This window comes from Pogona vitticeps, chromosome 10 (genome assembly GCF_051106095.1).
Source record: "Pogona vitticeps strain Pit_001003342236 chromosome 10, PviZW2.1, whole genome shotgun sequence".
In the NCBI taxonomy this organism is placed as follows: domain Eukaryota; kingdom Metazoa; phylum Chordata; class Lepidosauria; order Squamata; family Agamidae; genus Pogona; species Pogona vitticeps.
This window is the reverse complement of record NC_135792.1, coordinates 13,340,754-13,364,319: the sequence shown is the minus strand read 5'-3', so window position 1 is coordinate 13,364,319 and position 23,566 is coordinate 13,340,754. Positions and strand designations below refer to the sequence as shown.

At 41.7% G+C, this 23,566-nt stretch overlaps 1 protein-coding gene across 1 annotated transcript in view; it reads right to left on the bottom strand.

Annotated features, from left to right (window-relative positions):
* Nucleotides 1–23,566, bottom strand: part of DPY19L3 (dpy-19 like C-mannosyltransferase 3) — a 69,027-nt gene that overhangs the window by 1,952 nt on the left and 43,509 nt on the right. The window contains exons 14-19 of the mRNA XM_072980431.2: nucleotides 21,051–21,173; nucleotides 20,317–20,428; nucleotides 19,798–19,854; nucleotides 16,216–16,298; nucleotides 3,136–3,268; nucleotides 1,967–2,125 (exon numbers count right to left, since the gene is read on the bottom strand). Of these exons, the coding sequence (XP_072836532.2) occupies nucleotides 1,967–2,125; nucleotides 3,136–3,268; nucleotides 16,216–16,298; nucleotides 19,798–19,854; nucleotides 20,317–20,428; nucleotides 21,051–21,173 (667 nt within the window). The remainder of the gene's footprint in view (nucleotides 1–1,966; nucleotides 2,126–3,135; nucleotides 3,269–16,215; nucleotides 16,299–19,797; nucleotides 19,855–20,316; nucleotides 20,429–21,050; nucleotides 21,174–23,566) is intronic.

Sequence of the window (23,566 nt, the reverse complement as noted above, 5' to 3'; positions counted from 1 at the left end):
ACATTAACTGGAAACCATTTAATTCAATGAATGGTTGTTATTAATTTGCTAATTAGATGGCTAATTCTGAAACTAACAGTACACGGACTGTCACCAATGACCTCTGTAAGGACACATTTATTAATGGCTCCTTCAGAACTGCTTTTTAGTTGTTTTAAAATTGCCTTCCCTAACGCAATACTTTTTTCTCCATGGGCTATAAATCTTATAATGCAATTATTAGTTGGGCAAAATAGGGATTCTAACACATCTGAAAACTGTCAGACCATGGGATTCAGTGTCCCCATCTCAGAGGAAGAGGCAGCCCAAGATTTCCAAGAGATGACTTGCTCTATACAGCGCAGCTAATTTTATAGATTACTTTAAGTAGAAAACAAAAAAGGCTACCTGATCTTAAGTGAAGAATTAGACAGGAAGAATTTACATGTCTCCTCCCCTAAAAATAGCTATTTTAAAGAAACCTCCAAAGATGTATTAGGCTTGTTGCAGCATAATGAGAGTCCTGTAGTGATTTTAAAGATCCACACAGTTATTAAAACACAAAATTTGCTTTATGAAGACAGCTCTTGTTTCTTATAATCTACAAGCATCTTGAAAATGCGTAGAAGCCAACATGGATTTATCAAGAACAAATTCTGCCAGACTAATCTTGTATCATTTTTTATACGGTAACTTTCCTGGGAGATGGTAGGAATGCTGTAGACGTTGTATCCTGACTTCAGCAAAGCTTTTGAGAAAGAGACTCATGATATCCTGATCAACAAGGTGTGGGCTGAATAGTGTAACCATCAAGTGGGCACAAATTAATAATCATAGTCAGAGAGGGATTATTAATTACAAGGTCAAACTGGGTCAAACTGGGCAGAGGTAACAAGCATGTCCAGTTCCCTTCAAAATTTTCATTAATAACCTGGATGAGGAGGAGCAGGGAATGCTTATAAAATCTGCAGATGACACAAAATTAGCTAACACTAGAAGACAGAAACAAAATTCAAAAAGATCTTGATAGACTTAAGCACTGGGCTAAAAACAACATAATGAAATTTAAAAGGGGTAATGCTAATTTCTACATTCAAGTGCACAGTTACAAGACTGAGCTTACTTGAAAGATTATTTTACACAGAAGGAACAGAATATGTTGTCAATCCATTCATAGTACAGGATGGGCTCATGGTACAGGAAGACAGAATTCAGTTGAGTAGCAGAAAAAACTTTCTAACTGTTAGAGCAGCATGGCAATGTAATCAATTACCTTGAGGATGGTAAGCACTCCAACACTGGAGACATTCAAGAGACAGACAACCATCTGACCGATATACATACTTTTGGTATTCCTGCACTGAGCAGGGGATTGGAAATCGATGGCCTTCTACATGATTTTACAAACTAACATCTGTCAGGCTACTATCCTGAAACGAGTAGGACTTGATTGATAGTCAATATGGCAAATGTTAAGTCTCACTGATTTTAACAGATCAAGCTGGGTTAAGATTGGATTTAGCCGATAGTCCTTAGTGCATGCATGGTTTCAACTGACATTCAACAGTCTCTAAAATTCTACATCATACAGATCGCCTACATAGGTAAAGCTGGCTCCTTGCTTCAAAACACTCCCATTTTATGGAAGATGGTGACACGGAATGGTAGAAAGGGTGGGTGCCAACACATATGAGAAAACAGCCATAGGAGGCCTGTTTCTTTTGCAACTCCCCTTCCTTGTTGGTTTCTGGTTTGTTTCACATGGGTTACTCCACTGCATGGGTCAAGATTTATCTGTGAATTCCAACTAGGATATTAGTGCTACGATTTTAGTGACTTAACAGCTTTGCTTCCTGGTTCACTATGTGTTTTGCATAATCTCAGCTGTAACTCTAAAACTTCAGGGTGCTACAGAAAGAAATGGCCCCGTGGCTGAGCATCTAGAGTTGTTTAAAAATAATCAGGACAATGACTGGAAATTACTTACGTGTCCATTTGCTACATCAAGGAGATCACGCAATCTGCAGCCTCTGTTATGTCTCCTTTCATAACAAATACTGTCCTCCAGGATCACAAAGTCAGTGCCAAATGATCTGAGGATCCTGTGGACATCTTCAGGGGATCGTTTTGCATACACCTGGTAAACCTATGAACAGTTGGAGCAATTAGCATGGTCTCTTTATCATCAGAAATATTCCAATACAAACATTTAAGAAAAACCAGTTTCAAGCAGACCATCGACCAGAAATCTCTTCTTACAGTGATCAATCAACTGCTTAGAGTAGTAGTTCCCAATCTTGAGTCCCCAGTCGTTCTTGGATTAAAACTCCCAGAAGCCTTCACCACTAGCTGTACTAGCTAAGATTTCTGGGAGTTGGAGTCCAAGAACATCTGGGGATCCAAGGTTGGGAATCATTGGCCTAAAGGACGGCCACCAGGACAATAATAGAACTAGATTCTCCCATTTACGTACCTGAGCACCTACATTTGAAAAGCACTGCCAGTGGTGCAGCAGGTCATACATGGCTATCATGACTATCATTCTATGAATCTCTCCAGTCCCATTTTAAAACAATTAAGTTTGGTGACTGTCCCTGTATTTTGTGGTAATGAATACCTTAGTTTAATTATGCCTGTCCTGCATCTTTCAGTACAAGCAGGCTAAAAGCTGGTGCCAGCTGTTCCAATGACAGGACAATGAATACCAACTAGGCAACAATAGGCATGTTAAGCTTCTAGAAACATTGTTTGTCAACACTGTTTAACTTAAGAGCACCAGTAAGGTAAAGGTAAAGGTTCCCCTTGACATTTAGTCCAGTCGTGTTCGACTCTAGGGCACGGTGCTCATCCCCATTTCCAAGCCGTAGAGCCAGCGTTTGTCCAAAGACAGTTTCCGTGGTCACGTGGCCAGCATGATTGTATTGTATTGTAATAAGAGACGTTTTCTCAACAACATAGAAATTCATTTTCATCACTTATGAATACTGAAGGAGGGGAGTGCGAGGTCCTTGCAGTGCATTTGACTTAGGTCTGGGAGAGATAGGAGATAAGTCAGGCAACCACTACAGCCTCCACTATCCCAACCTGTTTAAAACCTCATGCCAGGCCCAACTAGTGGTGATGATGAAATGGAAAGAGACAAACGTGGCACCTCACCTGTTTTGTCCTTTCTCTCAGGTTCTTATCTTCATAGTGAGGATGGTTTGTTAAAATCCTCCCTGTACAAAGCTTGACCCCTGCTAAGAGCTGCATACTTCCTGCAATCACAGCTTTCTTTGGAGTATTCGACCTGAACAATAGTAAGAATAATTTTATTCTTATTTTATATTATTCAGCTTCATCAGCTGAGTTGGGCTCCTCCCCTGCTTCCACAGAGATCATCAGTTTGAAGTGTCCTGTGACCAAGATACAGCACAGAACTATCAGGATTTTGTTCTTTTTGTGAACAGGGAGTTAAATTTTAATATTGTAATGAAGTGCAGAGTCACAAATGTAAGGTAAAAGCCAATGTAATGACTTACAGCATACAGGTGTAACAAGATGATGTAATGCTTGATTGTTAAGCAAGACCAGATGGAAATGGTGAAATGTGATTGGTTGTTCTGTGTATAAATGTAACAGAGACAGAAGAGACCTTACCACTCAGCAATACGTCTGGTGGTCATTTACTTCTATGTTGTTGCTCTGAATGTTACTATGCCAAATGCATCTTGCCTTGTATATATGTGTAGCCATAGCCAATATACTACATTATAATCACCAAGAACTCTCTCATGTTGTTTTCTCCCCACGTCTAAGTCTCTTACTATGCTAAAGTTAAGTGGGAAGGATGGAAGCAGTCTTATAAGAGGCTCTGTATAACTAGTGTCCTTAAGTTTCAAGGCTTGTCTTTTAAACAGAGTGCTCTTGCCAAGCTTCACATTCAACCAGACTCTTAAGAAGTTTTCTTGAGGCCAGAGTCTCATTAAGCCTCTGGAGTTTTGGCCCCACACCAATAAGAACAGCTCCATTTGTTGCTTTTACCAATTTTAGAAGACCTGACACCCCATCTTATAAGGCTAACTCTAGTTGCATTAACAATAAATAATAATCTTAGAACTGAAGAGCTGGAAGGGACCCTATGGATCATCAAGTCCAGCCCCTGTTGAGGAGGCCCACTGGGGAACCAAACTCCCAACCTTTGGCTCCACAGCCAGATGCCTAAACCACTGAGCTATCCAGCAGCTCTATGCTCACTTCAAAGACATTTAGCTCATGAGGCTATTTTTGCAAGCCTGCTTCCATCAAATCTGGTAATTATAAGAACAGAATAGTACTACTAATTGGTATCATTGTGTGCTTTTTCTTCCCCATTGCCCTTTCCTTTGGTGTCATGTCTTTTTAGGTTGCAAACCCAAGGCACAGACTGCCTTATTTTTGTTCTATATTTTGGTGTGGGAGACTTTCCAGCAGAAGAACATGGGATAAATGAGTCAAGTAAAATTGATCAATAAAAGTCGTTGGAGATGAAGGTGAACAGTCTGTTTTGCAGTAACCAGAGACGGGAAGGAACTATTTGGTCCCATCTGGTTGCTGAAAGGTTGTGTTGGCTACAAAGATTAATACACCTTCTCTGCTCTCCAAAATCTGGCTTTTCTGTTTCAAGGAGTTTTTGTAAGTTTTGTAAGTCATCAGGAGGTTTGGGCTGAGGAGTCAGCAATATGCTGACGATATTCAGCTCTACCTCTTGTTTTCCACCAATCCAGGTGAGGTGGTTTCTGTGCTGAACTCGTGTCTGGACCTGATAATGGACTGGATGAGGGTTAATAAATTGAAACTCAATCCAGACAAGACGGAAGTGCTGTTAGTGGGTGCTTCACCGGACAGGTTGGAGGGCCGTTTCCCTACCCTGAATGGGGTTACACTCCCCCTAAGGAACAGGGTCTGCAGCCTGGGGGTGCTCCTGGACCCCAGTCTAACTTTGGAAGCCCAGGTGGACTCGGTGGCCAGAGGCGCCTTCCTTCAGCTGCGGAAATTATACCAGCTGCGGCCCTACCTGGATGAGCGGAGTCTCATGACAGTTACACACGCACTGGTAACATCTTGTATTGATTATTGCAGTGCGCTCTGCCTTTGAAGACAGTCCAGCGACTGCAACTGGTCCAGAATCGAGCTGTGCGGCTGGTGAGTGGTGGAGCTGCTAGAGATCACATCAAGTCGATTCTGTTTAATTTACATTGGTTACCAGTTGCTGCCCGGGCCCAATTCAAAGTGCTTGTTTTGACATATAAACCCCTAAACGGCTGGGGCCCTGGATACCTGAAGGACTGCCTCCTTCCATATGAACCTACCCAGCAGTTAAGATCTAGCCAGGGGGGCCCTTTTGAAAGAGCCATCCCTTAAGGAGATAAGAGGGACGGCTTGTAGAGAAAGGGCCTTTTCGGCAGCTGCCCCTAGACTATGGAATGCCCTCCCGACTGAGATTCGTCTGGTGCCGACGCTGATGACATTTCGGCGCCAGGTCAAAACCTTCCTGTTCCAAATGGCTTTTAACATAAATAACATCAAATGTGGGTCTGATGGCAAATTTTAGAATATATATTTTAATTGCATTTTAATTATTTTGCCCTTTTATTTTGCCCTTTTATTGTATTTTAAAAGCTGTAAGCCGCCCAGAGACCTTCGGGTAGTGTGGGCGGCATATAAGTTAAATAAATAAATAAATAATTTACAACAACAAATCATAACAGTGCCCATTGAGGTAGGTCCTTAACTCCACAGCATGTTTTATGAGAAAGAATCACAAAATAAATAAATTGTGGAGAGAGTCAGGGTAATAAGACTGATGTCCTTAAATGATTGTGCACCATCAAAGGTCACCTTGGGTCCTTTTTAAGGATACAAATATTTTAAATAAATAACTAAACAAATAAATACAACTAATTGCCAATTTCAAAGTGACTTGGTCAGGTTTTTCTGTGGAACTGCCCTTGAAAATGCAACTGCCTCCTTCACTGAATGCTGAACGTATTTTGTGATAGGATGTGTAGCATTATCTGAGTACAGTGGTGCCCCGCATAGCGACGTTAATCTGTTCCAGGAAACATCACTAAACGGAACAAAAAACCCCACAGGAACGCATTAAACCCTGTTTAATGCGTTCCTATGGGGCAAAAACTCACCGTTCAGTGAAGATCCTCCATAGGGGCAGCCATTTTCGGTGCCTCTTAAGCGAGGAATCTGTGCAGAAAACAGCGGATGGCCATTTTGAAACCGCCGATCAGCTGTTAAAAAAGCATTGCTTTGCCATGATCGGTTCCCCAAGCAGGGAACCAATCATGGCAAAGCACCGCCAGCCAGCCAGCCTGGGAGACATCGGGCGTCTTTGGGCGGCGGGCAAGCGAGGGCTTGGAGGCAGCTGCCCGGGGCGGGAAGGAGCGGGCCATCCACCCGGCACTCGCTAGCCAGCCAGCCAGGGAGACACCGGGCATTCTTGGGCAGCGGGCGAGCAAGGGCTTGGGAGGAGGGCCACTGGGAACACCCGGGCCTTGCCCTGCCTCCCGGCTCTCCCTGAGCCACCCCTCACCCCTGTCTCCGCCACCGCCGCTGGGAGGAGGGCCGCCGGAACACCCGGGCCTTGCCCTGCCTCCCGGCTCTCCCACAGCCACCCCTCACCCCGTCTCCACTGCCGGCGCCGAGAAGAGGGCCGCCGGGAACTCGAATCCAAGTTCACAAGTCGAGTCCATATTTTCCTATCAGAGCAGTTCGTAAGCGGAAATGTTCGTAACTAGGGCCGTAAGTCTAGGGTTGACTGTATGTCCACACTTAAAAACACACATCAGAAAGCAGTCACAGGATGGTATGTTCTAATGCCCTCTCTCAACAAAAGCTTCTTGCATATGGAAAGCTAATGATCAGGAAAGCTTGCTTCAAACATGGTTTCTGAAATGGCACAGTCCCAGAAGTGTTCTACAGCAGTATCACAAGGAGCATGACAAATAAAACACACAGGTTTTTAACTGCACACATATTGGTTCTTCCCAAACACCTGGCTGGAGGGATGATTCAAGGATAAATACAAAGGAGATAAACTTTCTTTCAAGAGAGCTGGTTGCATGAATGTGTCCCTACACTTTACTTTGTGTAAGTCCTAATACAACGGCATTATCAACGCACGGGCATACTCTGATGATATTTTGCCTGTAGGACAAAATAAGATTCCACAAGGCAAATCTAAAAAGGCTGGCAGTAGAAACAAAATATTCTAACTTTAAAAGCAGGCTTCAGATTAGCACCAAATTTGGCACAGTGGGAGAGGACAGTCTGCTCCTGCTCTATACCATATTTGGTGATGTTTGTTCAAATAGTTTTAAAGGTTTGAGTTTTAAAGTACAGACGTGATTCAACCACCCATGCAACAACCTATTTTTGTCCATAAATATGAAATCACTGAAGTGTATTACAATTAACATTTTTATTTTAAAATAAAAGTAATTTTAGCCCCCTTTTTTAATTTGAAGCAAATCAATTCAGCCATTGCAGGAAAAAAACACCTTAAATTGATAAGTTAAAATGGCTCCTTCAAACAAGAAACACAGCTACTTCATAACTTTTTGAGCATGCTCAGTAGAACTTTGCCAGAAAGAATAATGGTTCACAAGCATTTACTTGCCCTTACTTTCTACATAGTCCCTCACCAGTTGAATAAGGAGAGCAAAAGAGATCCGGTTTTGGCTGACTTTGCCCTTAAAAGGCCAGACACTGTTTAACGATCACAGGTAGAAATTAAACTGGAGCATCTTTTGCTTTACCCAGCAGGAAGACTGGCTTTTCCTCCCATTTCTCCTGTCTGGCATTTCATATTTAAAAATCCCATCTTTCTGTGTGTGTTTGAAAACATTTTCCTTCTTTTCTCACTCTACCCCCTCATGATCACATACTTCTAGATTGTGTGATTATCAGGGGCATTTTAACATGTTAGAATTGACGATTCTATATTTCTTGATGGGTTCTTTTCAAATATAAGATAATGCAGAAGAAGGGAACATTCAAGGAAAGCCTTCTAGCCCAAGTTATGAAATTAAATAAACTGTGGCAATGGAGATCTATGCATGTCCTCCAACCAAAAAAAAATCACAATACAATAGCTTGAAATTGTATTTGAATTTCTCCAATTACTCTCTAATCTGCATATAATTAAAAAAACCTAAATCGACAAATGGAGTTAAGATCATATACAGACTACTCTCTTGTGCTCACTACCATTCTCACTCACCAAAATACAGCCCTGACAATTGCTTTGTGTTTGGGTAAGAAGTGGTGAACCGATGAAAAAAGGAGTCAGCTTCTGGGATTTTCCCTTGCCTGTACACCATCTTGACTGCCGCCATTGGTGTTGTCAACGTTCAGGCTGCCCTTTGCTATGTAAAACTTGGCATCATTTTTCCTGCTGGCAACGTGGATATAATACTGTGCAGCAGTATCGGGCCATTACCTGGCATTTGGAATTGTGAGTACATAAGCACAATATCCCACATTCATAAAGTGGAGGTTTTTGAAGAACTGAATATTATTTAAGGCCTCTATGAATTTTCCATCAAGGCTTCTTGATAAAAATTTGAAAATGCTAAGGAACAACCATAAATGTTTGCTACAGTCCTAGAAGAGATAACTCTTAGAAACGATGCGTACTGCCAGAAATATTTCTTAAAACGTCTTACAAGGCCAAGCTAATCTCATATAGAAGCAGTGGAGATAATATTTTTAGCAAACTATCTTAACTTGATGGGGATAGAAAAAACATGAGTAGTTTTTTGTGGTTTTTTTTTTTAGCTTTTAAAGCTGGTTTCTTTGCTCCAGTTTAATATTTTATAATTACATTTAAAATATTCAAAGCCACAAATACCGCAAAGTCTCAGCATATGAATTAGTACAAGAATTTAACGTTATGCTTGTGTAACCATATGTCTTCCTTAGCTAGAGGTGGGGACAGAATTCCAGCAGGGCTTCAAGTCTAAACCTCATCCATCTAAGCTAAGAGAAATTCCACCTAGAGCAGATCCATACATAGCAAAATCAGGCTCGAAGATGCCTCGTACCTGTGGTCTTTCCATTTCTTCTCAACATGGGACCTCACACTCATAACAGAAAGGGCTTTCTGGAACTGGTCTGATAATTTTGTTTCATTTATTTATTATATTTTTGCAGTGCTTCTTCCAGCTAACTGCTTGAGCCTATCTAAACATACCCCCCCCCCAATCATGAAATCCTAACATTGCTCACTAAGGGCTAGATCTAACTATCATTCCTAACTAAAGCAGGCTCATTGCATGAATGGTATTGCTGATCTAATAAGGCCCATTCATTAAACACATGTGTTTTAGTCAGGAGTAACAACTATATTTACCCAAATTGTATAACAAATGCTACATTTTAAAAAAATACAGGACATTCAAACAGCAAAACAACAACATACTGTATTATTCTTGAAATCCCCCAGAAAAACAGCAGTGATAGAAATAAGTTTTTACTGGATGGCTAAAAGCGATAATGCCAAAACGGGTACCACCATTGAAAAGGCTCAATCTCTGAAGGCAAGGCTAGTGACTTTGGATACTAACACTATGCATCCAATTGGTAAGCCAAAATATAGCAGACCCATTTAATCAAACGTAATTTAATGTGTTGACTCTCCATTCAGAAACTACTAAGCCTGAGCCTAGAAACTGGGTTTAAAGCAGTGTTTCTTGATGCAGTCAGTAAAACTTGATTCTAACTGATTTCCAGTATCTGGAACTGAGAACCTAGTAAAATCCAGTTTGCCTCTTCTCTCCCATGGTCAGGTAGTCCTTACCATTCTTCCTGATCTGCTAAATACTGTCATACTTTCACTTTCAGAGGGTAGTGTTATAATGTGAGCTAGAAAGAAAACACAACGGGTGAACCAACTATCCCTCTTTCTCTGCTCCTCTATAACTGCTCAACTGGCTATGAACAAGTAGCGGGCACGGTGCAGCATTCATCCCAGGCAGTAGCCAGTAGAGGGGGACAGCTAGCCAACATTTTCTGGCAGAATGCACCAGCCCAGATGTACAGAATCTCTCCACAACAGTACTTCTCCCTGATGTGGATGCTAAAAAGCTCAGGCCTGAATCTTGCACAGCTAATGTGCTTCAAACGACCGAATGACACTTTTCCATTATGGAAAAACGGAACAATTTTTACAAATGTCTGAACAAATGATGTATAAAATGAAAGGATAATTTGTTTTTATAGGTTTCTGCCAAGCTCCATAACCAAGCTGCCCAACCTGCAAACAATTTATCCTGAAAGAAATGTCACTAAATAATGACAAGGACTTACAGGTCAAACTGATTTACATTATGTAATTTAAATGTCATTCCAAGTAGACCTGATGGCATTTTGAACAAACAATCTCATTTATTTTTGAAGCTCTAAGCTTCAACAAGTTAATTACTGCTGAACTAATGGGGTAAACTGAACATTATAATTCGAAATGGGAACCCCTGTTTTATCTTGACTTTTAAAGAATTATAGGATTACTACAAAATAAATTCTTTACAACAGAAAGGCTTAATGGAAACTATGACTTCTCAGAAATCATAGGTAGACCTTTTTGCTGCTTTTGGTAATACCACAGGAAAAACCAAATCCCCCCCCAAAAAAAAAACTAGTTCAAAAACAGACTCAAATGATGGTGAAATCACAAGAGATAATTTATGAGCATTGCCCAATGAATTCTGAGTGCTTTCACTTCAGTACTGTAACCCTCACATTAGACAGACTATAGCAACGAGCTCTGAGCAGTGGACTGTGAAGGATGGTAAGCAAGATAAAGAAAAGGGAGTGTTTCTTTTGTTTTAGGTGGTCGAGACCTTGGGTTACACCACTGCCTATAATTAATAATAATTATGTGCCATCCAGTTAACTGTAACTTCTGGCAATCCTTTCCTGAGCTTTCTAGGTACAGAATACTCAGAAGTGGCTTACCACTCCCTTCATCTGGGGGTGCTCTGAGGCTATACAGCATATACTGACTTGTAAAATGAAATATGACCATATCAGACATTTAGAAACATAAAACGTTCCTAATATTGCTTGAAGGAGCACAGGAAGACAGAACAGGTAATATTCACCAAAACATTAAATATTATTGGGGTGTGTATGTTTAAAACGCTGCCTATATTTTGACTCAGCTGTAACTGTACCATCTGGTTTACTATGCTGGCAAGATACCTTGCATGCAGATAATCACTTTCAATGTCTGCACTGTAGGTGAAAACAATCCAAATCAAAACAAGAAGAACAGGTTTCAAACCTGTTTTAGGAAACAGAATGCCCAACGGTAGGTGACTCTTCACTAGAGTGGTGAGGCCTATATGCCTGAAATTTTGGATGAGGGGCTAAATACGAAACAACTCTCTCACATAAACAAAAACAAACAAAAAGGGTGCTGCTTATATAACGTCCCATAGTGCTTCAAGCACTCTGTGGGATTTTTACAATTTAATTAGGCAGGCTACACACTGCTTCCCCCCCCCCCCAGGAGCTGGGAACGTATTTTACCAACCTGGGAAGGAGAGAAGGCTGAGTCAACCTTGAGCTGGATCCCTGAGATTGAACCTCAGGCCGTGAGCACAGTTTTGGCTGCTATACAGCAGTTTAACCACTGCACCACGAGGCTCTATAACAGTGGAGGCAAACCTTTTTCGGCTTGAGTGCCCAAAATGAGGGGATTGGGAAGAAACCAGTGGCTGCCGTGCCGCCCAGAAGACCAGAACCGGAACAGGAAGTGGTAGTTTCAGGGGGAATCATGGGGACGGACAGGAAGTTAAAGGGGGAATCATGAGGATGGACAGGAAGTTAAAGGGGGAATCATGGGACAGACAGGAAGTTAAAGGACCCAGAACAGGAAAAGGGGAATCCCAGCTGCAGCCAATTCAAAAGGTTTGTCGTGTGCCAGAAGAAAGGGCTTCACATGCCAGCTGCGGCACACGTGCCATAGGTTCGCCATCACTGCTCTATAACAAACAAACAGTACAGTATAACATTTGCTTAGCTCTCAAGAAGACAAGAACACAGTCAGTTACCTGACGTTATTCCCAACTACAGGTTTGAGGCTCTGGTAATGTGTGGATGATGGTTGGGTTTTAGCTGATGCACTGCCATTCCTTCTGCATTACAGTTCTTGATTCACAACACTGACTGCTAAGAAAGTACATCAGTGGAAGAACTTTGCCAGTTTATTGGTCTTCCTCCGGGGCAAGGGACCAAAATTAATCTCTTACTTTCTCTCATATTTTTAATCTTACATCTGGGGTTTGCATAATGTTTGTTCCACTGAAATCTGTGAGCTGTTCTAAGTCAACTAGTGCAATAGAGTAAGTTACAGACTACGAGGAATAAATGTTAAATGAAGCTGAGCTCTGTGTGGGTGATCTGTATAATGAGGTAATCAAGTGGACTATTTCACTTCAAATGGCAGGTGGAACATTCTGAATGTTTTACCTTCAAACAGAAAAGTATGGAGGAGAGCATTTCAGTCTTCATGTTTTCTATTCTACAGCTTTGTTAAAACAACACATCTATAAAATATTATTCCCTGCCATATTCTGGGATGATGCAGTCTATCCTGCCACCATGTTCTGCTGTAGTGTTCAGATCTATTAATTTATTTATCTGAACCTTCCTGAGTAGATCAGTCTCTGCTCTCAGGCTTGCAATCCAAGAAATGGCACACATGAAAAAGGTGTGGGGGTGGCTGGCGGATGGGGCTAGATCAGGTACTAGTTCTTAGTTGCAACAACTGGCACAGGTGAAATGGAAACAGTTTTTGGAGGTGAAGACAAAAAGGGTCTTGGTCTTTCAGTAAAACTGAAGGGGGGGTGTCCTGCTGCTCTCCTTCTCCTTTGCTGCAGCCTGAAACACCAACAAGTGCCAAGTGACTGCTGATGGAAGGACGTACTGATGAAGTTGCCCTCAGTCCTGGGCATTGTACTCTTCAACATTTTTATTAATGGCTTGAATAAAGGAATGCAGAGAATGCTTAAGTAGGAATACTTGGCTCAGTAAAACTACATGTGAGAAGAACCTTGGAATTGTTGTAGATTACAAAACGAATATGAGCCAATAAGCGTGATGTGGCTGCAAAAAAGGCAAATGCAATTTTAAAATGCATGAACAGAAGGATTATCTCCAAATCCCATGAAGTATTAGTTCCCCTCTATTTGTCACTGATTAGGCCTCATCTTGAGTACTATGTCCAGGTCTGGACATCATACTTTAAGAAGGATGTCGACAAATTGGAAGAAGTTCAGAAATGATTAGAAGACTGGAAACAAAGCCCTATGAGGAAAAGCTGAAAGAAATGAAGTGCCACTGAACTTTTAAAGGGCTTAATGAATCACAGCTGAATTGTTTTTGACATCAGGCGCTTACAAGGCAGGAAAGTATTTGTCCCAGTTTCAGGTGAAAGGCATAAATTCGTTGTCAACTGCAGTTAATGCAAAAGTAATTAACTTTTCCTTACATGTTTAACGTTCAGTCTTCAACACAATAAATTCCAGATAACAAACACCACCAAAAAGTGTCTGGCATGATTTAAAAGAAAAGAGGATAAGCAGCAGTTTAGTATTCTCTGCTAAGGAATGGTGTGAAAAACTGCTCTCGTTGCAACCAGTCAAAGCCAGTTTGTAGTTGAAACCAGAGCCCCATGTATATTTTATGTATAAATCTATATATAAAACACTGCATATTGTACTCCAGAGACCAAGGCTATCAAACATTTAGCATCTCTTAATACAGAAATGGTACTAAAGACACCCAGCCCGTGAACATCAGTCATGAGACCATGTCAATATGGTAGCAAAGGGATGGAGATGACTTTGGTCTGCTTTCAGAATGCTGTCAAGAATTTAAATTACCTATTTACTCATGAATAATTACCCTGTCCAGTAATACTGTTGTGGGGTGGGGGGGAGAAAAGGTGATATGGTAGTATAAAAAGCGTGATGAATTCTAACTTAGGGGCAGGAAAAAGAAGAGGCTTACAGGCTAGATCTAGTCATGTTCCTCTTGTGCCGGGGGAGTCACTTCTCATATGACAAACATGGGGGGAGACTCTCCCATGCAATCTGCTTGGGGCTTGAAGCCTTCCCAGCCTTCAATGATACCAACTCCAAGTTTGCAGGAGGCCCAGCTTCTACTCTCTTTCAAATTGAATAGCATGCCAGGTTACATTCCTTAAACTAAATTTCAGGACTCCACGAGTCTCTGCTTCTAGTGTGATTTGTTGCTACTCTGGGTGCAGGCAAGAGCGCCTGAAATACTGTGGCACAAGTCTGCCTGCTCAACAAGAATGAAGTCAACAGCAAAGGAAGGCTGTCACAGATGAAAGGCTGCCTTCTGGGATTTTGGGATGCATGTGGCTCATACGTAATGGTGCAAAATCACACGTGTCCCAAAATCACAAAAAGAAGCCTTTAATCAGTAGCGATCGACTGCTGCCGATAACATCATTCCCACTGTGTTCTCTTTTGCATTTATTTAAAATATTTTACCCCACCTTTCTCCTTAGAGAAAGCAACTTACAGCATTTAAAGACAACATATACGAACAAAACAACGAGCACACAAAAATGGCATACACCATTAAAAGCCAATACTTCAAGTTTCAAACATTAAGTATAGAAATATTTTTAAAAAAAACACAAAATACTCCTCTTGGAAATGGGAAAGACAAGAAATATTAAAGACACAGTCAAAGCAGTGATGCATAGCATCACTCTTTATGCCCCGCATATACTCAGGGAGAAGGCTGTTCCCTCTTTCCTTTCCTAGTGTTTAGAGCAGGCTTGTCCAACCTGCGGCCCGAGCGCATGCAGCCCAGGTCGGCTCATAATGTGGCCCAGTGCAATTTTTTATTTTTAAAGAAATTCCAAAGTTTCAAGTTACACTGCTGGCATTTGCGGCCGGAATGCAGCTGGGGCATGTCACAACGGTGGGGGGGGGAGAGGGAAGGAAGGAAGGAGCGGGAGGGGAGGGGAGAGGGGGCTGTGTGACTGCACTGCGCTGTCCCCGTTAATAGGTGGACCCCCTCCGGGCACCATAATGCCACCGGAGTTGAAGATGGCAGCCTCTGCTGTCTGAAATCGCAGCTGCCGGTAAGCGCACTTGGAGCGGGGCTGTGGAGGATGGCTAGGGCTGCCCCCCCATGCAGCCCAAACCAAATTTATGTGCGGCCCAAACCAAATTTTCATCTTCTAATGTGACCCAAGGAAGGTGAAAGGTTGGACACCCCTGGTTTAGAGGAAGCCACGTGGGTGATAAGTGTCCATTCTTTGTTCAGCATGTGACACTCTGGTGAAGGGTCGATCTCTTACTAAAGCTTGTCGGTGGGCTATCTGAAGTGCCTTACAGCTCTTTTAGTTTATTTTTCCCTCTTTTGCTTTTAACCCGTTATGAATAGGATATCTTTCTGTTGGGTCTCTTAATGTTAAATGCTCTGTGAGTTACATAATGCTGATATTTGCAAATGCTATCTCTCCCATTGGTAGAGTGACTTCCTTATTTAAACTTTCAAAATGTTAGATCGATTATAAATGATTTAACATTGTAATGTATTACAACTGTCAACTGTCCAGAAAGAATTGGGAAATTAGGTAATTGTAGTTATTATATTTATTTATTCTGGTGAACTGCTATGTGTGAATTATTCTGAGTACTGTGGAAAATGCAGTATATAAATATATCGCAACTGTGACTTGATCTTATTTCACAAAATGAGGACACACTACAGAAGTCATGGTTGAAAATCTTCCCAGTACTTTTGTGCCTGGAAGAGTGCCACCCATATGATTCAGCCCAGTGATACCAGAGGGAGGGAGGGAGGCAGCTAGATTCATACCAGCCAAATGTCTTGGGGGATGACTATCCCTATGGCTTGAAAAAAGGGGGCATTTCAGTCCCTGAGCAGCCTGGAAGGAAGAGCCCAGCCCTAAAAGCTGATGAAGTTGACCATAAAGGTTAAAGCTAAAAAGCTCTTGCAATTACAGCCTCCATGCACTGCAGTGATGTTGCTGGCTCCACTAGCCATGGCCAAAGGCTTTCCATGTGCTTCATGGCCCACTTTTTAGAAATGATCAATATAGGTCACTGATGGAGCCAGAGGGCACTGTCACTAAGCACATCAGCTTGTTTTAAACAGCATTTCATTTGAATAAAGTAAAAATCCTCTTACTTAATCCAGTTCATCAGCTCCACTGTGTCTGGGTCATAGAATTCTCGCAGCTCTGACAGCTCAGCCATCACTCCAGGCCAGAACTAGAAGAAAAATGGCATCACATAAACACACACACAGAGAGAGAAAAGCACAGAGAATCAGCTATATCAGACAGAATACAGCTCAATCCTCCAGCTGTTAGAAATGGTTGCTCTGAAAGTACTGGTGAGAAATGCAACTGATGTAGGAAGCAGTACATGTTTTGCTCAGCTCAGCAATGGCAGTCTCATATTTTGAAACATGATAAGCAAAGAATCTACAGACAAGAGCAGACCCACAGGACAGTAAACTGAAAGACTGCATCAACATGTGCCTCAGATTTAATGCGCTGTTTTGCATATTGTGTTAGAAAACAAACGATGCAAATCAGCCACCACTCAAAAAGAAACATGCTTCCCCAGGAGAACAGATGATGGGGGGAAAATCATCTGCGTCTGATGGAAAAAAATTCAAACAATACAGTATATGTAAATGCATATTTTTCCAAGCCCCAACAGCCACTTGGTTTATCAAAACACAGATGGCAATGGGTGATTTTAACAGAGAAGTGACAAATTTGTGGATAAGAATGTTTAACCCTTTTCACCCTTTTTGACCTTAGTTTCCCTTTTTAGAGTTCCAGATGAATGTCTGCAAGAGTTTATAAAAAGATAAACAAAAATAAATAGTCTAGAAACAGGGAGGGAATTCTCTCTCTCTCTCTCTCTCTCTCTCTCTCTCTCTCTCTCTCTGTGTATGTGTGTGTGTGTGTGTGTGTACATATGCACACACATAGGTGTGTGAGCAAGTTCCAGAGCTAAAAAGTGTAGGCAAGGAAGGGGCTAAACAAATCTAGAGACATCTTCTGTATTCTGTGATACCCTGCAAGACGACAGCTGCAGCTGAATGACAAATTCTTTCAAGTGCTGTATCTGGATTTAAAGCAGCCACACGCCTCCAAAGCAGCTTTCTTTAGCTTATTCAAGATTACGTCATAATCCCCCCACAAAATCCCATGCATTTTTATTGTGAGGGAGAGAACAGCTACTCCCTATCTGACTTGACACTAACGCAAGAGAGTGCAGCAGACAGTGCAAACTGATTCCCCAAGATGAGATGTGAAGGATGGTCAGTTGACATGTTTAGATAGGTTCAGGGACCAAAATATGAGGAGGAGAGCTTTCTTGGCTTTGAATGGCTTTCTCTCGACACACAAGGAGAAAGGGCTGCACAAGGGTACTGACCACCCTCGCCTGCCAGCACACTCTTTCCATGTGCCTAAAGAAATGACTAAGCTGGTCACTTCGGATCATGTGTCTGAGAATGTGTGGGTCTGACTGAACTGAAGCATGCTCTTCTTTTTTTCCTCCCACCGAAGGGGGGGGGACCGTGGCTGTCAGAATCAACAGCACCCATCATCTGTTCTGTGAGAAGAGATGACAACCTTTGCACTCCTCAACCTGTATGAAGCCTGCTTCTGAATGACAGGATCTTTGAACTGGGGGACACCGTTTTTCAGACATCAATGAATAAATGCTAAAAATTGTCATCATGTGCTTCTGAGCAAGTACTGAAAACAAGCATTACCATGTAGCAGTGACTATTTTTAAAACAGTTGTAAAATAAAATCCCAATCAATACACAGTCACCATTTGCTACTCTGAAAATTTCTCAGATTCAGAAAGCAGGATGTAGTTGCAACAAGTGTTTGAAACTGAAGACTGATGAGGCCTATGGCCTTAGAAAACAAATCACAAGCACAGATTAATTATATATTTAGCCTTTCATCTGCACTGCTAATTCAACTTGTGGTGCACTAAAATATATAACTAAATGGCGTGTCACGAAAACACGTGAGCAATGTTCTCGCTAAGCCACACGGTTGCACAGCAGTGCATTGGGCGTGCGCAGCTGAGCCAGTGTTGCTGCCCATTTGCTTCCAGTTGCGGTCAGAACCCTGTGTGCAAGGCATGGAGGCCCCAAGCAGAAAATCAGAAGGGACATTGCACTTGAGGCACCTTTAAGACAGACTTTCAGCATGCCACAATAAGTCTAGCCAGCTTTAAAGATGCCACAGACTAAGAAAGCTACCATTGATCAGTACTATGTATGTATGCAGGACTCAGAAGGACGACAGGCCTTTCAGCAGAATTCTATTAGATTTTCGTTTTGGAACTCAAGGCCCTCATGACTGAGTTAAAAGTGCCACAATGCCATCTGGTAAATGAAACCGAATCATTAGGAAAATGGGTTGGTAAACAAAATGAAGAAGATCACGATAACCAACATGTTCTGCTTTTAGGGTAAAATCAATTAATGAATGAAATATACCCTGTTTCCCCGAAAATAAGCCCTAACCTGAAAATAAGCCCTAGTATGATTTTCAGCCCTACCCCCAAAATAAACGCCAGTGAAGTGAAACCCCGCCCTCCACCATTCTGCAGCAACCAGAAGAGAACATGAATGCGTTGGAATCAATGTAGATTGTTGTACATGAAAAAAAATCCCCTGAAAATAAGCCGTAATACATTTTTGGAGCAAAAATTAATATAAGACCCTGTCTTATTTTCGGGGAAACACGGTATTAAGCAATGAAACATTAAAAAACAACTTGAATATAATGATTAAAACAGCATCAAGTTTTAAAGCAGAAAGTCAAATAAAACAGTCCATCAGACCGAGCCGGGGGGGGGGGAAGCCTTTTAAAACTCTGCTTAAATGATTTCATTGAGGTAACAGGAAACCTCCCAAAGAAGAGTGCTTGTCAACATGAGAGGCCACTGCTGAAAAAGCCCAGCCACAGGCTGTGATGGCCGGCCACAAAGCAGGGCTTCGGAGCACTCAAGACCTGTACATGGCCACAGCATGTCATAACACAAACAAAATTCCATCATTACACAAAAGAATAAATAAGAAACTAAGAAGTTCAGTAAAGGATGGGAGCAGACAAAAGAGCCAGTAAGCTAAATCCAACCATAATCCCTAACACAGTACATTCATCACAATGAATGGGATTTAACAATGCAGCGATTTAGAAATCCCATTCGTTTCAGAGGGCCTACTCTTGTCAGGACTAAACTGGCTTTAGTCCAACAGTCCAATGGGACCAAGAAGTGTTGGTACAGAAATCTGGCCTATAGAGCAGACCAGTCCTGCTTTCTCTGTCATCCTTCTCTTTATAGGGAGAGCAGAAGTTTGAGCAGGACAGTGCTTTCTGTGAATGTGATTTAAACCCCCAATTTTTAAGCCATCTGGACTGTGCAGAGAGCCTCCCATGACCAGAAGGGGCTTTTCCTTTTAGACTACTGCTTTTCACAGAGAAGAAGACTACCCAGGTCCCTTTCCTCACATATTCGGATTAATTCTATAATGAATACTTGATTAGGGACAGCACACGAACAAATTGGAAAAAAGCAGCTTATAAGTGAAACAAAACAAACAAACAAATGTAATAATGTGAACTGACTCATATTAACTCGGAAATATAATATGCATATTTATATGTGTTTTCTTCATAAAAAGACAATTCTTTTTACAAAAGTGAGGAAAAATAAGCCCTACCTTGTAACACAGATACAGTAATATGAGTGCTGGTGTTAAATATCTAGTCACAGATACCTAGACAGAAAAGTCAACAATTAAATTTACTCAAATTTTTTTTTAAATCAAAGTAGTGATGAACAAATTAAACAGATATATGCTTCACAATGACATTTTGAGATCAGAGAGTAACTTGTCATGCTGCTAATTAGCTGCCCTCTTTGAACCGCTTTCGATTAAGAATTTTAATAAAATGTCATATAAAACGTTTGTTTCTTTGTGGTGCAAAGTATTTTACCAGGCTATTTGTGAAAACCATTCCCATGATTTTTCATGAAAATCATTATTTTGTTTATGGCTTCTATATGTTCTACAACACCACCATCTAGTGGAGTTGAGTAGCATTCCTTTAACAAATATTACGTCCCCCAAAAGCCCCTTAAAACTTCAAATTCATCTCTGACTCATCTTAGACTGGCCTTTAAATAGCTGAACTCCATAGAGCAACATGAAAAAACAGCACAACATAGTGGTTCTAACCCTTTGTGGTGTGTACAGATGGACAAATCTCAAAATCAGTCCCCACATGTCACTGCTGCAGATGCCAAAAGCTGCAAAAACGCATACATGGGATGTCCAAAGGTATTTCATCCTGTAAGACAGAAGAGAAAAAATTGATGTGGCCAGCGTTTATGCTGTCTAGATTAATATGCACAGATAAGAACAATACGTTGCTACCCACTGCCTAGCCTGTAAGGTTGTTTTCCAAAAATACAGTTTTAAGTAACACTGAAAGAGGGAGGCATTCATCATAAAACTGGAAAATAAATGAGCAGTAAAGGTGTGTATAGTTTATATTCATTGTCTTATACACCACACTGGCTATAAAGGTAAAGGTAAAGGTTCCCCTTGACAATTTTTGTCCAGTCGTGTTCGACTCTAGGGGGCGGTGCTCATCCCCGTTTCCAAGCCATAGAGCCAGCGTTTGTCCGAAGACAATCTTCTGTGGTCACATGGCCAGTGCGACACGGAACGCTGTTACCTTCCCACCGAGGTGGTCCCTATTGATCTACTTGCATTTGCATGCTTTCGAACGGCTTGGTTGGCAGGAGCTGGGACAAGCGACGGGTGCTCACTCCGTCCCGTGGATTCGATCTTACGACTGCTTGGTCTTCTGACCCTGCAGCACAGGCTTCTGCGGTTTAGCCCGCAGCGCCACCACGTTTAGCCCGCAGCGCCACACTGGCTATAAGATATGTCAAATGCAGAAATACCTCATTGTGCTCAAAGCCAGCAATCCAAACAGAACGGTGTGCACTAAATGGTAGGCAGTACCAGGTTTCTGTTGTGTTGTGCACTTCTGTTGCTTTTCTGTAGATCTGATGCTTGCAGAACCACTGCATGAGAGAAAAACAGTAAAACACCACCACTATTGCTACAGTCATCAATATGCTATTTCAGAACAGCACATTTGTATGCGCTTCATAGTGGTATCCTTGTTACAGGGAAATAAAATATTCGAAGACAGTCCTAATAGGTTTCATTCATGCCAAGTGCTTTAAGTATTCCCCTGTGAGAGATTTCCTGTTTTCAAGCTGGACTGGCAAATGGTAGCACATTAGTAAAATAAGAATAAAGCAAATGATTTCATTTATACATGATAATACAGAAAATGATAATGAATAAAGGTTGTGCAAAAAGAAATCATAACTACTTCAAGCCCTGAATTTCACCCTACTTTAAGTTAAATATGGGTCATAGTTATACATACTGTTACTGGGAATAAACAAGTGTAGTAAATTAAATTAGTGTGGGCACTTGTGATCCATTTAAGACTCATGAATCCAATGTGCCATGATGGGCAACCCAATGACTGCAAGATGAGTGGTCACTGTGAAAAAGCTCTTTTCAGAGGCATGTGCTTTTTATTATTTTGACAATTTTTATACAGTGGTACCTTGATTTACGAACGTCTCCACTTATAAACATTTCGAGTTATGAATGTTCCGTTCGCAAAATTTTGCTTTGACTTGTGAACAGAGCTTCGACTTTCCTGCCCTTTTTTTTGACCTAAGTTCATCTTAGGTCAAAAGAAGAAGAAAAATAAAAAATTATCCCTCTAGTGGTAGAGTACGGATTAACCAGCTTTGCATTAGTTCCTATGGGAACTAATGCCTCTACTTGCGAACAGTGCCTTGACATAAGAATGAAAAACAACTGGTACGGATTAAATGGTTCTCAAAGCATTCCTATGGGAAAAATTTCCTTGACTTACAAACTTTTCGATTTATGAACACCATTCCAATACAGATTAATTTCATAAGTCGAGGTACAGTACCACTGTACCTCCTTTCATGAAAAAGTTCTAAAACTACCTTATACAGCAAGAAGAGAGTAACAAGGTTAACATTTCAAACCACCTTAACTGTGATGTTTCTACCACGGCTTCACCTGTGCTGTCCCTTGAGTCTTCAGGCAAGGAAATGGCAATCCATGGGGCTTGTCTAAAGGTAAAGGTTCCCCTTGACAATTTTTGTCCAGTCGTGTTCGACTCTAGGGGGCGGTGCTCATCCCCGTTTCCAAGCCATAGAGCCAGCGTTTGTCCGAAGACAATCTTCCGTGGTCACATGGCCGGTGCGACTTAGACACGGAACGCTGTTACCTTCCCACCAAGGTGGTCCCTATTTATCTACTTGCATTTGCATGCTTTCGAACCGCTAGATTGGCGGGAGCTGGGACAAGCGACGGGAGCTCCCTCCGTCGCGTGGATTCGATCTTACAACTGCTGGTCTTCTGACCCTGCAGCACAGGCTTCTGTGGTTTAGCCCACAGCGCCACCACGTCCCTTTTGGGGCTTGTCTACCTGGGGCCTTGTCTACCTGGGGCCTTTTGGATCAGGCTGGTGCAGGCTAAACAGGGTCACTTGGGATCGGTTAGAGGTGCAATATGCCATTTGGTGTGATACACAGATCCAAGCTCAAGTGATATTTGGTCTGGCTCCTTCCAGCTGGAATTTCTGGTATCGTGAAATGGTTTCATACACAAGCCATTTCATGATGTCTGGAAATGGAACACTTTTCCTGCTCCTCAGAAAAGGGGCAGGGGAAGTGATTTTGTTTTTTAGGCTGTAGCAAACCACCACTGATGAGCTGCATCACTTATTAAAAAAAACCAACATATATATTTTCTTTGCCATACCTAAAGGACTGATCAAGAAACTCAGCAGCCAAATTCATGGATGGTCACTATGGTCATGATGGTGTACTACACATATTCGGAATTCCCACTGAAAGGAGCCTTGACAGAGAGAAGGCTAGCTTTTGGTCTGTTTCTAGTTAGAGCAATCCCACCCACACCAAAGTAGAAGGTCCTGACAGGGGCTCAGAAGTGTGCGGACAGGAATGGCTGGGGACAATTTAGTTTGCTCCAGTGATTATGGTGTGTTATCAGTGGAAAAAGAAGACCTGTTCCTGCAGCAGACCAAAGCTTGTCTGATCACACACAATGTCTCCTAGCTTTTGAAACTCTTGGTGAAGGAGGTACTGAGGAGCAGTAATATATTAAGAATTCATCTCTCAGGTTTATCACCTCACCAGCTTTACAATAGCCAGAAGGACTCCTCACTGTACAGAGCACCAGAAACCTTTAGAAGTGTTCCGAGTCAGTAGACCAGTTTAAACTGCTACCAGTACTATGGTTCAAAACTGCTACTCACAAATTTCAGACTATTCACTGGATCCTTTAGGGAGATTGCAATTCTCAGCTGGAACAAGGGAGTCACCTGACATAA